Source organism: Tyto alba, unplaced genomic scaffold (genome assembly GCF_018691265.1).
Source record: "Tyto alba isolate M040663 unplaced genomic scaffold, T.alba_DEE_v4.0 Super-Scaffold_2, whole genome shotgun sequence".
Classification (NCBI taxonomy): domain Eukaryota; kingdom Metazoa; phylum Chordata; class Aves; order Strigiformes; family Tytonidae; genus Tyto; species Tyto alba.
Window position 1 is genome coordinate 45,171,463 of NW_024881282.1, and position 17,554 is coordinate 45,189,016.

Here is a 17,554-nt window from a genome sequence, read left to right on the forward strand (position 1 = left end):
TAAACTGATAAGGGGAGGGAAATTAAAAAAAAAAAAAAAAAAAAAAAGGGAGGGAAAGGAAAAAAAAAAATGTAATTGTCCATAAAGTTCCAAGAATAAAACTGATCAAGGCTGAATGCTATGCCAAAAATGCCAAAAAAGCAAAGGAAGTTCTTTAAACCTTCTACAGGCATAAATAAAGCAGAATTAGACAGGAAGAGCTCACAACTCTGTTGCAAAGAAAAAGCAAAAGTAGAACAGGGGAAAGGAACATTGTGGTTCAGAAGAGTATTTCAGTATTAGAGTATCTTCTGAAAACATTAAGCAATATTGAATGGTTCACACTCATAAGAACTGGGAGTAGGAGAAATAGTGGAAAGATAGAAGGAAAGTGGCTTTCTATTCATACGGAACAACTTCTATACTCTTCTCTGTCAACACCATGTCTTGCTGTCCACTGAGAACAGCAGGGTAACTGATGTAAGATGGAGGATAGTAAGAACAGGATTTTTAGCTTAAAGTAGGACTACAAGAGGTAATATTAATTTTAAAACACAGATAATCTGAATGATTTTGTTTGTTTTTTTTTGTTTGTTTTTTTTTTTTTTTTAGTCTTTGTGTAAATCACCTCTCAGGAATATCTAAGCTTGAATCCAATAGTATTGAAACAAGAAACTCAACACTGTCACCCCAACTTTTCCTTCATGTAATAGATATTAAGGAAATTATTTATTTTTTTTCCTGTAGAACTGATTCAGGGAAGGACTGAAGCACATACTCAGGTTCCACTGGCCTGCCCAAGATGTGAATGTATGACACTTCTTTAACACTAATACATGATGGAAAGAAGACAAACATCTGAGCAATATTGAGAATTGGTTCTGAAGCCAAACACTGTAAGGCAAACTTAAGACAATGCCATGTGAGAGACAAGGCTTATCAGACCACGTGTAGCACCACAATAATGTGGTAATACTGCTTTTGGAAGCAGCTTAGTTTCTTGCTGTACATTCCATTGCAAAAACAGGAGCCATATACATAAATTCAGCAAGACTTGAATGCATGGTTAAAGTTAAGCAACCAGTTGGTGTAGCAGGTCAACTATTTCCAGCAAGAAACTTCAAAGCTTATTTACAAATGTTCCAGCAAACACCAAGAGACTAAAATTTCATCAGTAAGTATGACCAAGCAACTAATACCTCTGCAGCAGCCTAACAGTCTAAGTCTCTATCTATTATTTTCTGCTTCTTTAATCAGTGTCTATAACAGTACAGCAAATATATCTGAACATCAAAGATCATTATGATGTGGACTGCAAGGTACAAAATGGCCTGGAGGAAAGACATTATGCTTTTTGAAGCCTACTTTTGGTACTACAGAGAAAACTAGAGATAACGAGGCATAATGAGAACAATTATTTTGTGTGTCATTATAATTTTATATTAAACACAAAGTAATCATCAGCACAGAATGACTCTTGGTCTAATTGAAAGAGACGTGACAGCTAACACCCATTTTTAACTTTTTTATTTGTTTTGATATTTTGGAAGGCTTCCTTTGCTATAAAAGAACACTCAAATAATGTGAGCTGTTTTATATCAGTTGGGCTGCTTGTTAAGTTGAAGGCAGCACTTGCACTTTTCCCTCCCTAATGTCAAAACACGTATACAGCCACTTCAGGATCCATAAACTACATTAATCAATCTTGCCTATTTTTCCCTCAAGTGCTGACAAACCGTAAGATGCAACACTCAGATCACTTTAAACATATTTGAAATACTAGTCATAACCAAAACTGCAGATGAACAAGCCCAGGAACAGATGCAGCTAAGGCATCCCAAGTCCTCATTACGCCTCCGCCAGCCAAGGGCGCGGCAGCCAGGAAAGCCGGCACGTGCATGGTGGCTCGGAGGCGGCATCACCACCCTCTACTCACTTGACTCTCCCATGGTGTATTTTGGGGGGTTTCTGAGAGATGAGCCACACAGCATGCATTTGAGTATTTTTTCCACACTGCCAGTGATTGATGAGAACAGACTGGGGAAACGTAAATTGGAGAACAGCCTGTGGAAACATAAATGGCTGCCTGCGGAGCTAGGGGCTTTCTCACCTGAGGCAGAACACTACGTCTCTGCCTGCACTGCCTGCAAGATGCCCGTGAGGGGGCCACAAGAAAGTGCTGGCGAGGTGCTTTTCACCCATTTCTCCACTGAGGATTGAAGATGGAGAAGGTGCTGATCAAGTTTGCCTGGAAGTCCCACGACAGCAGAGGAGATTATATTGTGACACATACTACAATGCAAAGGACCTGATTATAAACCACCACCATGTGAGACAACCCTGTTCCCAGAGCAGTTCAGACACATTAGTACACAAATGCACCTGTGCTAATAGCTTGCCTCTCAAATTACCTTATTAGTACAGCACATCAGCTCAATGTTGTTTCACAGCATCCAGCCACAGAATGGCTTTCACCCTGCTAGGCCAGAATACAGATGGATCTGGAACAAAACGCTTGACTCCTTGCTTTAGCAAAGCTGGTCTTCACAGATTTCTACTTCCTTATCAGTTCCCACACAGGGAATTTTTGAAAGGATCCCTCTTTGCTTAGGACAGAACAAGCTCTTGTTCAGAAGCTCTTTGCGGGAAAAGAGAGGAAAAGAAGAACCATCAGGAAAAATTATTCTGCCGCTCAAATATGATCAGAAGTAAGAAAATACTCATGAGGAGAAATGGCTGCGAGTTGAGGAAAACAGAGAAATGAGGAGTGGCAGCCTCTTCTTAGCAGCCGAAAAGGATGGAAAGCACTTCTCCACTACCGTTTGACTGAGCAGTCCATTGTTTCGCTGTCTGAATAGCCTATTTATCACTAGCATTCATAAAACTAAAAAAAAAAGAGGCAAACAAAAATAAATTGTTTTTCCTACGTCAACCTCATTTAATTACTGAAGAGTAGTTTGAATTGTTGATCTCCTCATGCTTTGGCCAGATTGGCAGCCAGTCTGGTCCAGTCAGGCTTGCCTGATTGTATGAGAAATAGAAAATAAAATTAGCATAGTCAAAGCCAGGGATAATCTAGGAAGTATTCACAGTAATGAATAGAGTTGGGTGACAGGTCACTTTAGCTGGAAGTTTCTGATACCCAGCCTTGCTACAATGTGTGTGGGCTAGTAAATATTCAGCAGAAGTTTAACAGAATATTTGAAGGAGATTTACAGTCAGCTCAATCATGTCTGTATCACCACACTGACACGCTGTCTTTGCTTTTGCATACCTTACAAGAAACCTAATGTCAGCTTATATGGCGAGAAACCAGACAATCATATATACATAAGTCTGTGCATACGAAGATGTGTATGATGAAAATAGCTTGTCCTGTCTCCTGGGAGCATAATACCCAGTAGTCTAATTTCCAGACAACACTGCCGCCAATCCTACTGTTGGACAAAAACTAGAATATTATTTTATTTTAATCACAAAAACTGGCTCAAAGCAAGCAGACAACTATTAATACAGTCTGTGATATCTGGCAATCTCCACCAAGGACAGAAACGGAACATACATTAACTATTTAAGCAAGTGCACACACATTCTTTTCTTTCCAAGGAATGTCAACATTTTAATGCAAGCTTTACATCATCACTAAACCGGTAAGTCTCACAGCATCATACAATCACTCTGATGTGCTGTCTCTGTCTCACTATTCAGTTATTTCTCTTAATTTCTTGCCTTCCTGCACTAGTTTTGAAAAAAAAAAAAAAAAGAAAAAAAAAGTAAAAGAAATGGGATGTACTTGTTCACAGTTAATAAAAAGTCACTGACTGCAGCAACAAGTTTAATAATTTTACCTAGGGCGACAAATTATATGAAGAAGAGTTACAAAATCAGACTGACAACTGACAAGCTACTATAATGCCACTTTTCAAGGCATCGTATCTGCCAAATCTACTTTTTCACTCCCTATCAGCTCACAGTAACACCTGCATTTGCCTCTCACTATCACAGCTTTTAGGCTACAGCACAATATAACTGCCTAACCAGGAAGCACACCTCTGTCAGCAGATGACTTTGCATCATATAACGGGCTTCGAGCAGAGAACTGGAAAAACTCAAGTGCAGTATGTTGAAGTGCTGTCAGATTTTTCTTTCACAGACAGGCAAAGCAATCAAGTTATTCCTTCTCACTTCTGATGAATTGTGAATAATGAAGGCTTAGTCGATGCTGACACTGCACTCACAGGTGGTATTTTGACTTTTCTCATATAAACTTGCTAGTATGCCAAGAGCACTGGAGCCAGGCAGTGCCAAGTTGAGGATCCCAGATGGATCTGCCATATATGCTGAAACCACAGACCCACAGCTAAACACCGTTACTGATCCCAAAACTATCCGGTTTATTGCCTGTTTGGATGTGTTTACACTAGCTGTAGTCACATTTCATTACAGCATAGATATAACCTTTGAGAGCAGTAGCTGGGCAATGTTACGAATATCTGACATTTATGCATTAACAGGAAGGTAGAAGTACTTGACAATAACTCTTTACAGTACTTGTATGCAGGAGGAACTACAGTAATTTCCTCGGCTGAATAATATGACCTCATTTCCTCATTTTTATTATGTAGTATTGACGTTATTTGCATCAGATGAAATAAAAGCATCCCTGATGCTGTCTTTTACTATTTCTTGTATTTTCCAGTCATAGAGAACAGAACATTCGGTGAACATATGAAAAACCTTCATTAGCATGATAGATACCAGACTCCAAATGGAAAATTACCAAGGTGGGGTCTGTAATACTAACAATAGATTTTTAATTCCAAAATACAGAAAGAAGATCAATGAAAAAGAAAGTATCCTCTTACCTTAGGGTCTCATTTTCCCCCGTTAATGACAAACCTGTAACACCTAATCAAAACACATTCCTGCTTTTCCTCATTTTTTACTAATGTACCTACTACTGCAACTTAAAATGACATTTCCTGAAGTATCTTCTTTAGATGCAGCTGATAAAATCAGACAATTCAAAGGCAAAGACAGATAGGAATAAAGAAAGAATTCACCATAAAGAGCAAAAATTACCTTTAGCAGGGTTTACTTTTATCCCTGACCTATACAGCATCTCCTCATTCTGCCAGTCCCCATTCCTGACAACAGTCTTGAGTCCATAGAAAACAATTAATGCAGCAGTGGAACAAAAAACCAAGTTCTTCAGAAAGCGCTTTTGGGCTTTGACATAAAGGGCCCTGACACCCACTGTAACCAGCAGGCAGAAGCCCATACTAGGAACATACAGCACACGCTCTGCTATTACAAAGCCAACATAGAAAAATAGGTTTGTGGCAGGAACAAAGGGCACTATTAACAAAGACAGAGACAAAATGACAATGTTCTCAGTTGAAGGAAGCTGTAGTTTCTGTATTTCATGCTTTTTTATACCATTCTCTTCTTTTGATGCAAAGCTTGACTTCACTTCCAGTGTCTTGTACTCCATCTCTGAGTGGTAGCTATGCCCATTAGCATTCTGCTTGCCGTTTATTACAGTTTTCCCATTGCATTCTCTCTCATTACTGGAGCCCTTCAAGCTACAGTAGGCAAGGAAGAGGAGTCCAGCATAGAAGGCCACAGTGTGTAGATTCCTCCAGTCGCTGACTGCTTTCAGAAGAGGCACAGCATCCATAGACCAGTCAAAGCTGAGGGTATCTGGGCACAGCAACAGCCAGAGGTTCTTGGTTGGCAGGTAAAAGAAGGTCAGCGTACGTGTGAGAAAACTGTCCGAGTCAGCTGCTGGATTGTCAGAATTGGAAAAACTTGGGGGCTTGTTGCCCATCCAGTATAAGCGGGCACCCAGCAGCGTAGTCCCCCAGGAGGTCAATAAACCAATGCTGAAGAAGAGGGTCATATTCTTTCTCTGGGGGAGGGGGGAAAAAAAAAAATCATCAGCATAAATCAACACCACATGTTTAATTCTATAAATTATAAACAAAGGGAACCAAGAAATATCTGATACAACTTTTTTTTTTTTGTAATGGAAACAAGCACTAGAGATCTTTGGTCTCTGAGATTTGGATCACAAAATGTTGGAGTATGCTGTTGACCACAGACTAAAAGAGCAGGCTCTTTCATTTAAGCTGTATCAAGCCTTTAACAGACTCAAGCCTTTAGCAAGTTTAGCGCTGTCAGTCCTTGCTTAAGATTTAGTTGTGTAACCCTTTGAAAACTTTATTTTAGAGGAGTTTATGGAATCTTACAGTGGTTCCTACATTGCCTCCCAAAATCAATTCTTTGCTCCTGGCTGTGACCAAAACACCAGCTTGCCTTAACTAGATTTAAAGTTTAAAGAATGTTCCATTTCCCTTTTCCCTAATTAATGGGAATTTCAAAAAGGAATTTATCTCAAGGTATTTCACCTGAGAACTACACTTTCCAAGCAGGCAAGAGAGGAAAACAGACACAGATTCCATGTTTATGTCTTCCAGCTCCTACCTATTAACCACAGTGATCATTTGGAACCTTCAGATCTGCCTACTACTGAAAGCCCCACTTCATTTTGCATCTTACAGCCAAACTTGTTGGGTTTTTTCTTCAAGCTCACCATATTAAATAAGTGCTCTAAAACCTTTCGCATCTTCATAACTATCTAAATAGTATTATGTGAAGCATACAGCTGACTCCACCTACCCATGTCATCATGCTAGCAACTTGAAGAACCTCCACTTATTTATGGAATAACTCAACATTTGCCATCTGGAGCTGCTTGCTGTGTTCCCCCTTGCTGCATCCGAAAGCGCTTACTCGTTCAAATGCTTGCAGAAATACAGCACCTCTGCCTAAATGAGAATCAGGAAGCAAGATTTTCTCACCTATTTCTAGGACTGATGAGCTTAAGTTCTGCTCTCAATTACATGGGCACCCTAAATGAAAGCTGTTTTGGATTACTCTCTCTTTGATGAAGAATCTGCAAAAGTTAAAATATGTCTATTTTTATATTTCAATTTCTTGGATGCCTTGTGTAAGAAAAGAAAAACTATATGCCAAAAAGCTTCAGATACAGTGTAAGCACTTTGATAATCTTTCCCCCCTAAAAGAATTATTTGTCAATCATTATTCATTGTATTAAGTCTGTTTTTTCCATCTCACACTATACATTCCTGGGATGGTTACTCAATATTTCCTCAGTTATTCAGAAGCAGGACCTCACAGTGGAATGTTTTATCTTATTTCTTTCAAACAGCTCATTTTTCTCCCTTGTGGGGGGACTCTCCCCTTGATATCATGAAATACAGATGATTGTGCTGCTCCATTTCAGGTCAATGATTAACAGCTTTCTACCACCAAGTTACTGGTGTTCCAGTAACAAGACATGGTCTGGTCATCATAATTTAACTGCTTATCTCATGAAGAAATTTATTCCTTTTCACATTCCTATAGAGTTTCTCCTTGTGAAGTTTAGAATATTCAATGGCAGTTAGATTAATTAATTCAATTTTGAGGCAATATGGAAGAATTCAATGGAAGCATCAGTAGGGAACAAACAAATTTATAAAGAGTATATTTACGTACTTGTATCAGAACCACCTAAAAAACGTTCACACTTTTATAACATGAAGTAGAGACTGAGTCCAGATATTTCATTTGCCATATTAATTCCAGTTTGATTTATTAGCTTTTGTATATTTTCATATCCTGGAAAATCAACAACTTTTTGGTAATAAATCAATCAAAATCTACATCTACACTTTATGATGAATATAGTCCCGGGAAAGCCTACTGTAACAACCTACTTGTATTTGTAAGCCAGGTAATGCTTCATAACTCATCTCAGATACTGTTTCATCCCTGCCTGTCAGGACCGTTTAAATGATTTTAATGTTATAAAGCTGTGTAAATTGGTTCTCGCTGAAACTCCCAACAAAGTTATATTTGGAATAAAAAGATTATTCAGATTTCATGGATTTGCATGTATGCCCTTACAATAAAACCTTATGTCCCTGGTTCAACTTATCTTTTCATTCCCATCATATTTTGCTACATGAAAATTTTTTTCGCTCACCCCTCTGGCTCAATTATTTTCAAACTAATTTAATTCAAACATTCATATAAAGAACTCTCAAATGTTAAGTGTGACCGTTTTTGCTCTTTTTTATATACCCTTCTACAGCCTAGAGAAGTCTGCTTAAACAAGAGGAGGCTAGGAAGAGGGAGATGGGGATTTTTGTTTGTTTGTTTTAATTAGAAATTCAGTGCAGATCTTTGCTGGAGGGCTATATACCACTTGAAAGATTAAGACATCCCAAATACTAAGCAAGTAAAATTTGCTTAACAGATAAGAAGTGAGCTTTCATGGATTGCTTAGACTGCTTTGTTATTTTGCTAATAGTTAACAACTGGAAACAAAATCTCCCTTTCCTGAAGATCTGGCCAGTGCACTTTTCAATTAAATGCTAAGAAAGTTCACATTACAAAGGTCTTTGACAAAACCATACTAGAGCAGATAGGCCATTCCTCGTGGATTATGGTGAAACCTGATAAAAACTTTCAGATCATCTTCATACATCATAAAACAATAACAATGAAAACCTTGCCTCTTACTCCTAGCCCTAGAAATGCAAACAACATGTACCTCAGAGCTAATCCATCCTCACTGCTGGAGTAACTATTTGCAGTCTCTCTTTTAGGCTTAAATTTAAGATCTATAAGGTCCAGAACTTCACACTTCTTGGTTCTACAAAGAACACAATTTCTCTATATGATGTATTGTGTTTGATGATTTAACAAAAATTAAAAAAAAAACAAAACAAACAAAAAAAAAAAAACAAAAAAAAAAACCAAACCAAACCAACCAAACATTCTACACCAGTGTCAAAATATCTAGACATTCACGCATGGAGCTCAGAAATATCAAAGTGGGTGGTTTTCCACACCAGCATATCAATTTGTCATGCTGTAAAATAACAGTTAACGAGAGAAGGAGCTCTGGTGGATTCTTTGGTTTAATTAACTGAGTACAGGAATATTCAGTTAATTAAACCTCTTGTTGCCTCAGACACAAATGGTTTGCATCCTTCCACAGAAACTATTTTGGACATGGACCTTCTCAAAAGCTGGTAGCTTTGTATCTTTTTTAAATTAACTGAGTGTTAACTACAGCTACGAATAACTCGTTTAACATTGACATGCCACTGTGAATTTTCAGATTTCAGAGGAGAACCAAGACTAAAACTGAAATTCTGTCACAAAAAATTTAAGTAGGACGCCTTTTTTTTTTTTTTTTTTTTTTTTTTTTTTTTTTTTTTTTTAATCACACATAGGTAACGCCGGCTTGGAAGGGGAATGACAAATTTATTTCCCTTTTTTCCTCTCTCAACATTCATGAATTTTGCACAGCTCTGTACTAAAATAGTCAGAGATAATTAGAAAGGTTTAGCTCACATTTTGGCTTTACTTTCTTCCAGGCTTTGTGTAGCAAACCAAAGGGAAAAAAATCCAACCCACTTACAGCAATTCATTAAAATTAAGTAATATAATCAGTTCCCCAGCAGACTCCTGCCTGCAAATAAAGTGCTTTCAAAATGAGCTCTGCTCAGACAAGCACTTTCACTAGCAACTCTTCCTCTGAGCTTCCTGACAGCCTGTGCTACTCTGACTGTGTACATTTAGTGTAGCCCAGCAGCAGGAAGAGATCCTCTGTAATGCTTGGCAGAAAGGATTTGGATTACTATACTCATGAGTCCTAATCCAGCCCATCTGCCATATGTTTTGACACCCCCATAAATCCTCTAACCTTTCATAAGTAGTCATTTTCATCTGGGAAAAAAAAATGAGCACTGATTTAGATCAGATTTAACATCTCTCCTGCCTGCTAACAGTCAAGTACCACCACTGCAATTTTAGTGTTTGTGACTGCAGAAACCTTTTTCATCTCCCTACCAAAATCCATCTGCATGACCCACCCACATTGCACATTTCCCTTGCATTAAATTCTAATTCCTCACTCCATTATACTGCTCTTAAATAAGACACTGCAGCAGATTTCTTGATTAGGCAGCCCCTGCCAAAGCTCAGTCATCACCTAGGTGGTATCCAAAGCATTTTCAAAAGACACTATTCTTTTAACCTCACTCTGTCCATTTCACAAAGCAGCATTAAATACAGCACATGGTCAAGACAGTCCAGATATCAAAATCACCAGGGCTAACCACATGCAAAATGTTATCCTTAGAAGTCAGGAAATGCAGGAAAGCAAGTGGGTAAATCACTAGGAATTACTCACAGGAGTTTCTTTTCCAACTTAGAGCTCCTTTAAAACATGTATGCTTGAGAACTGGGGCTTCCCAAAGTAGTAAAACAGCTGTGAAATCACTGGACTGACAGTATCTTGTTTCCACGGTAGGTAGAGACTCCTGGATCACAGCTCGGCTGAGTTTGAGCTCAACTAGAATTTAAAATGCATCTCCACAAGGGACGAAGCTATTTGCCACAACCCCTGCTGGGACATAGTACTGAGCTGGAAGTGGCTTTTACTGCTCCCGCTCCACCTGCCCAGTTTGTTCCTGCTTGCATGACCCTACTAAATGAGGTTCACTCATTTACACTGGTGATACAACAACAGCTGGCCTGAAGGTCTGTTCTTCCTCTGAGTTAGAGCTCTGCCTATAGCTTATCCAATATTGTGACAAACTGTACATATTTAATGACATTTACTTCTAGTGTTATGAACTCACACCTTTCTTTCTCAACAAGGAAGTCAGTGCATTCATAAAACAGCTGGAGATGATGTGTACATATTTTTTACTGTAATAAGCAAGTAACATAATCTAAGCAGTCCTTATTGCTGTTTATTTGACTTACTAAAATTTAAATTAAGTTATAAATACTGGAATTTAAAATTGCTCAAAGTTTTCCTCTGAAATGTTTAATATGAATCCTTAAAGTAAAAAAAAAAAAAAAAAACCAAAACAAACCAAACAAACAAAAAAACCCCAAACAAAACAAAACAAAACACCAAACAAAACCAACAAGAAACTCAGATCTCTCAGCTGAAAAAATAGCTATAAGGAGTACAGGGGAAAAGATAAATTGCATTATGAGCAGAAACTGTACGAATGACTGAAGGTAGTACAAAGGCAGAAGGGACTACATTAGCTTGATAATGATCAGTGCAACAGAGAAGGCTCTCTCTGCAGATAAATTTACACAGCCAAATATAGCGTGACAATGGTGACACTATGGATATCTACCCAGGGTTAATCCATCTATCTGCAGCAACAAGAACTTAACACAGGAAGTTAGAAGCCCACTGAGATCAAAAGACATTCCTGAATGACCAGACTGCTCAGGAATGCTGTCCAGCACTGCTGTTATCCCCACTCAGGTAGATAGGTGGTCCAACAGTCATACCTGCACTTCATTTAACAAGTATTGTCTCAATTAAGAGCCTTTGCAGTGAAGGAAGGGTGCTGCACCTTCTGCACTTCCCAAAATGCTGAGAGCTCACTGAACATGCAAGTATGGTGGAAGGCAGAACTGGAATTCAAAATGATCTTGAAAAAACAAAGAGATGTTCAGAAAAATTAACTTGTATAAAAGGCAGAGGAAACTCCGACTGCTTAAAGCTACACGAGACGTGGAAGAAGTACTTGGCTCATCTTCAGAGGAGAATTAGGGATTATCACACACCACAAGCAACTCTTTCAAACAATTGTTAAAAAGGTAAACACTATACCAAGACTACAGATGAAAGCACACCCTTCAAGATATGTGAAGTAATCCTTCCACTCTTCTCAGTACTAGTAAATCCTAAAAGATTCCAGCACAGAACTTTCAGAAATAAATTAAGGGACTAGACAGAGCAACATAACAGAGCAATTCATATAAATTCAATGGGAACCAAGGGAAATTTCCAGCTGTGGAAAACAGCACCAGTTTGCCTCTGCCATGTGGATTACAAGGAAGCAGGATGGTCTTGTAGACGAGTGGCACGGCTGAGGTTGGCAGCACAGCTCAGCATTATACTTGAGCAACTTGATGAGTAGGCTTGCAGAGTCCCAAGGAGAAAGGAAGCTTTGCTCCAGTCCTACTGGGAAGGCAAAAGCTGTACCTGCTGTATAGCCAGACTGTCCTCTGTAGTAACAAACACACCTGAAAATGAGTACAAAAGGTCGGGACCCACCACATCATTTGTATCTCCTACATCGTTTTAAGTAAATCTGACCTGACAATGCTTTTGAACTACTCATCCTGTATGAGTGTTGGTAACTTACTAAAGCCCTGCTCATTTGAATGGATGGGGAACGACAGGCCAGTCAGTCTCACCTCTGTGCCCAGAAGGATGATGGAGCCAATCCTTCTAGAAACTATGCTAGGGTACATGGAAAATAAGGAGATGATTGGTTACAGTCAACATGGATTCACTAAGGGCTAATCATGCCTAGCAAATTTGGTGGCCGTCTACAACAGGGTTACAGTGTTGGTGGATAAGGGAAGAGCGACTGGTGTCATCTATCTGTAATTGTGCAAAGCATTTGACACTGTCCTGCATGACATCCTTGTCTCTAAATTGGAGATACAGATTTGATGGATGCATCACTCGTTGGATAAGGAATTGGTTGGATGGTCACACTCAAAGGGTTGCCATCAATTGCTTGATGTCCAGCTGGAGAGCAGTGATGAATGGCATTCCTCAGAGTTGGTATTGGGACTGGTGCTGTTTAACATCTTTGGTGGCAACGTGAACAGAGGGACTGAGTGCACTCTCAGCAAGTTTACTGATGACACTGAGCTGTGTGGTGCGGTTGACACGACTGAGAGAAGGGATGCCATCCAGAGTGACCTTGACAGGCTTGAGAGATGGGCCCTTGTAAACCTTATGAAATTCAACAGGGCCAAGTGCAAGGTCCTGCACATGGGTTGAGGCAATCCCAAGCACAAATACAGCCTGGACAATGCATGGATTTAGAGCAGCCCTGCAGAGGACTTGGGAGCAGTAGTGTATGGAAAACTACCTATGAGCCAGCAATGTGTGCTCACAGCCCAGAAAATCAACCATATGCTGGGCTATATCAAAAGAAGTGTGTCTAGCAGTCTGAGGAAAAGATCCTTCCCCTCAGCTCTGTTCTCATGAGACCCCACCTGCAGTACTGTGTTCAGCTCTCAGGCCCCCAGCATAAAAAGGACATGGACTTGCTCGAGTGGGTATAGAGAAAGCCATGAAGATGATCTGGGGGCTGGAACATCCCTTACGAGAACAGGCTGAGTTGGGGGTGTTCAGCCTGGAGATGAGAAGGCTCTGGGGAGACCTTATAGTGTCCTACCAGTACTTAAAGGGGGACTACAAGAAAGCTGGGGAGGGACTCTTCATCAGGGAGTGTAGGGATAGGATGTGGAGTAATGGTTTTAAACCGAAAAAGGGTAGACTTAGATTAGATATAAGGAAGAAATCCTTTACTGGCACAGGTTGCCCAAAGAGGTTGTGGCTGCCCCCTCCCTGGAAGTGTTCAAGGATGGGTTGGTTGGGGGTTTGAGGGACCTGGTCTAGTGGAAGATGTCCCTGCCCACCGGCAGGGGGGTTGGAACTAGGTGACCTTTAAGGTCCCTTCCAACCCAGACAATTCTATGATTCTATGATGATATGTATTTTTTCCTCTAAAGGAAGTTTGTTGTGCTCTTCTGTACAATGTACAGGCACGCTTAATGAAAAAAGAAGCAAAGTATAAAATGGCTCTTAAGAGCACATGCAATCCTACCTATAAACCTACCACCAAAAATTATTACAGTACATTTCACGTTTCCTACACTAATAACATGGCAATAAAGGAAAATTAAAGCCTAACAGCTGGTTTAATATGCAGTGGGAGAAAAACATACTATAAGAACGTACATAGACACACACTTTTTAACTAAGGCAAATAGGAATGGATTTTATGAGCAAAAATGTCATTTAATCCCAGATTAAGCTTCTGGCAATGACTAAGCAACTTTACCAATCCAGTAGAAGGAAGCCATCAATAATCAATTTCTGTACATGGGATAAATAGCAAATTGGCTCTATATTTGACATAACATCTTATCTAGGGGTAATAGGAATCCATAAGCTGGAAGCCCATCAATCTACAAAAGTCAGTCTCTACAGTAGATAACAAGCAGCATCTTATGTGTTTTTTTGTTTTTCTCTTTGCCCACAGAAAAACTGAGGTGTTTCGTTTGTTTTATTTATACCTTTAAAATATAGCAAAAGAACAAGCAGCGAAGTTATCTTGAAACTATACTCACAACAAAGAAAATATATTACAAATTTGAATACTTCATTGTAATTCTTCCAGTAAAGCTTAAACACAACATTTTCAAAGAGAAACACAGATAATATTAAAAGTTTATGTGAAATACAGAACTTGCTTATCAACTCAGAAGGCACTGTATATTATCAAGAAAGATTCACTTCAGATCATACAAGTAGTCACTTATTTACTTTGAAAAAAAGAATATCTAAAGATAGTTTTGGTGCATATATTTTATTTTCAGATTCTACAGGTTCAGCAAAAGAAGGAAAAAAATTTGACTCAGAACCTATTTGTGTGACTAACTGAATACAGATTATGTTGTGTCTAGCAAAATTATTTAAAAAAAAAAATCCCTCCCCCCCTTCTACACTCACCCACCCATGAAATACATTTATTTACGAGGTGGTACAAAAGAATGGTCAAAAGACAGTCACAAGTAGCGCAACTTTTATGCTTGATGTCAGTACCGTTAGAAGTAAGAATAAATTTCACAGCATCAGACACTTACTAGACATTTATTTCAGATGCAGTGCTTATTATAAATAACAGCCTAAAGGACATCTCCTGTGGTCTGGATGCAATCTCTGTATAATTTCTACTTATTCTATGCTACACTACCATCATATTTCAAACAATGGGAACCACAAAGAACTGGAGAAGCTAAAGGCAACACAGCAATGACTACCAGTCTCAGAAAGCCTTCAGAAAAGTGGCTTACAGTAAGAACTACATACCTTCAAGATTCAAAGTCACTGCCAACAGGAGATGAAAGGTAATTCAAAGAGAATGCTAACAAATAGTATGTTACCACCACTGATGAAAAGCTTGGTTTCCAAGTATTTTGACAGGAACTCCTCTCACACTCCTAGTCAAAACAAATGGTCTGAAGCACATCTACATGTCTCCTTTGTCATCTAACCTAGTCTTACCTCCAATGGAGCTAAGCAGGTAGCTATGAAGCACTGGCAATAAAATTCTGGAGATATTTGCTTAATTGGAGGAGAATAAAAAACTTCTGAAAGAAATTAAATGAATAACTTTTGTAAGACCTGATCAGTAAGTACTGTGATCTCAGAAGGAAGACTGGGAACATTAACATTTTAATAACGATTTCATTTGTTCTTTTTCATTAGATCGAGTTAGTCTGTTATAGAATTGGTTATGCTCAAAGTCTAATTTGAAGAAGAGAGAGTTTGCTGTGTCCTATGTTAATTATTGGGGAAGTTTTTTTGTATTTATTCCCTATCGAATACACTAAATAGAAATGGGAATTAATACCTATTAGAAAATGGACAGAACAAATTAAACTTTTTGCAGCAGATAGCACTGGCTAGCTACATAAGTAATCAGTACACAGTGGTAGCAAAGAGTGTAGCAAATATATCACAGGAATAGAAATGCACAAATATAAGAATATTTAGCCAATAATAAAAACTGCAAACACTTCAATAGGAAATTTCCTCAAAAAGTATGTTTGATAAAAATAAAAGAATACCTTGAATAGGATGTCCTCTGCCTTGTTTCCCTACACATGAAATATGAAAAAAACAAAATAAAAAAAAGTGTTAATTTTTTCTACCCTTAGTCTAGATACATTTTTAAGGGATATTTAAAAGGACATGTAAGCGTAGCCTTTTTAAAAACACAAACTGCATTACTAGGGTCTGAATTAGAGACAGAGTTAAAGGTAAACCAATTACTGACCTCAGTAATGCAAAACTAAATCCTTAATAATCCAAATAAAGAGAGATGAAAAGTGGTGAAGCAGAATACGGATGACAAAACTTACTTCATGTCATGGGATGTCATTACTCTCCACTGAGCTAATGTGAAGAAATGAAGCAGTTAGCAATCTCCTGTGAACCAATACCAAGATACTTCTCAACCAAACTATTAGGGGGTGAAGTACTTAAAAGAGGTCAGTTACTGGTACAGTAAGAGGCATGCTGAAGCCCCTTAACTGGTTACAATTAGCCTTACTTGAAAGCCTGTACAGTTATCTTGTTTAGTTTAAAATAAGATCTTTAATATTTCCCACTAGGAATTATTTTAGGAGAAACTAAGATAATTATTTATTGTTAAATACATTTAGTACCATTATCAAAACATTTATTTTAAACAAGTTTCTCAGCTTTTTGGACAAAACAAAGGAGGAAGAAATAAAAACAGTACAAATGGAAATCATTTTGCCTGTAGATACTCATCCATATTCACACACACACACAGAGCCTTCCTTATTAATTCTGGGTTTGCAGGTCCAGTGCATTGCAAATGTGTTTTGGGCATCAAGGAAATAAATGCAACAGTCTTCTCTTAGTATGGTTCCAGTGCAAACACCCAGCCATTATGAAATTCATTCCAGTCTCATTAATGAGTGAAGTTTGGAAGTGCAGCATTTTGGAGCCATAAAGAGATGATTTATAATGAGATTTCACTCAGTGGGAAGGCCGAAGTAGAGCAGTTCTCTCTCCGAGTTATCGTAATAGAAAGCTATTTAATGAGTGTGAGATTTCTTCAAGAATTCAAAAAAAGGCAGGATTTGGAAGAGGATATGTTACATTATACAGACACCCACATCACTGAACGTTTCTGCTACAGTAAAACCATCAAAATAAAAATCCTCAAAGTTGTTCCTATTTTGAGCTTTTGGCTTGTTTTTAATAAACGCTTTCAAATGCAAAGCACAGATTTGTAGTGATTAGCAGACAGACATAATTCAGTATAAAAAACTTAGCAAGTTTAGTGAACTAAACTAGGTTGTCTAATGTCAGGCACTCCATAGTTCAAAGAAGAAAAAATTATGCCCTGAAGCAAGACACTGCCAGGCAAAGCAACAACAAACAAGCAGAGAGGTAACTTTCCTCAAAAAATTCAGCAGAAGCTGTGGCAGTTACATCCCTCTTTACGGCACTCTCCCCTTCAGGGGAGTGCTAAGCGTGCTAATGACTCAAATGCAATTACACACAAACCTGCATCCACCCCTTAATCCATGTCCAGATCAAAGCTACATCTAGTCCCCAACAATGATTTAAAAATAAATAAATTTCAGTAACCTGTATGCCATAATCTTCATGCATGAAATGGGGACATAAGGGATTTATGTGCTAGAAATTAATCACCTGGCTTTCAGGTTACATTATTGAGTTTGCTAATGAAAAAGAGCAGTGGAAAGGTGAGGAGAAGACACTGGAACAGAATATGACAGAATTCTTAAAATCAAAATGCAGGCATAACTGACTCAAATCACATTTATTTTCTAACTAGTAAATTCAGACTGTGGCTTATTCACAGTATAA

General features: G+C 38.4%; 1 protein-coding gene across 3 annotated transcripts in view; it reads right to left on the minus strand.

Annotated features, from left to right (window-relative positions):
• TMTC2 (transmembrane O-mannosyltransferase targeting cadherins 2) overlaps positions 1–17,554 on the minus strand; it is a 255,259-nt gene that overhangs the window by 103,734 nt on the left and 133,971 nt on the right. For 2 of the 3 annotated variants that reach the window (XM_042792917.1, XM_032999850.2), the window contains exons 3-4: positions 15,754–15,783; positions 5,062–5,890 (exon numbers count right to left, since the gene is read on the minus strand). In XM_042792917.1, coding sequence (XP_042648851.1) covers positions 5,062–5,890; positions 15,754–15,783 — 859 coding nt within the window. The remainder of the gene's footprint in view (positions 1–5,061; positions 5,891–15,753; positions 15,784–17,554) is intronic. The other variant, XM_042792918.1, reaches the window with a different exon arrangement.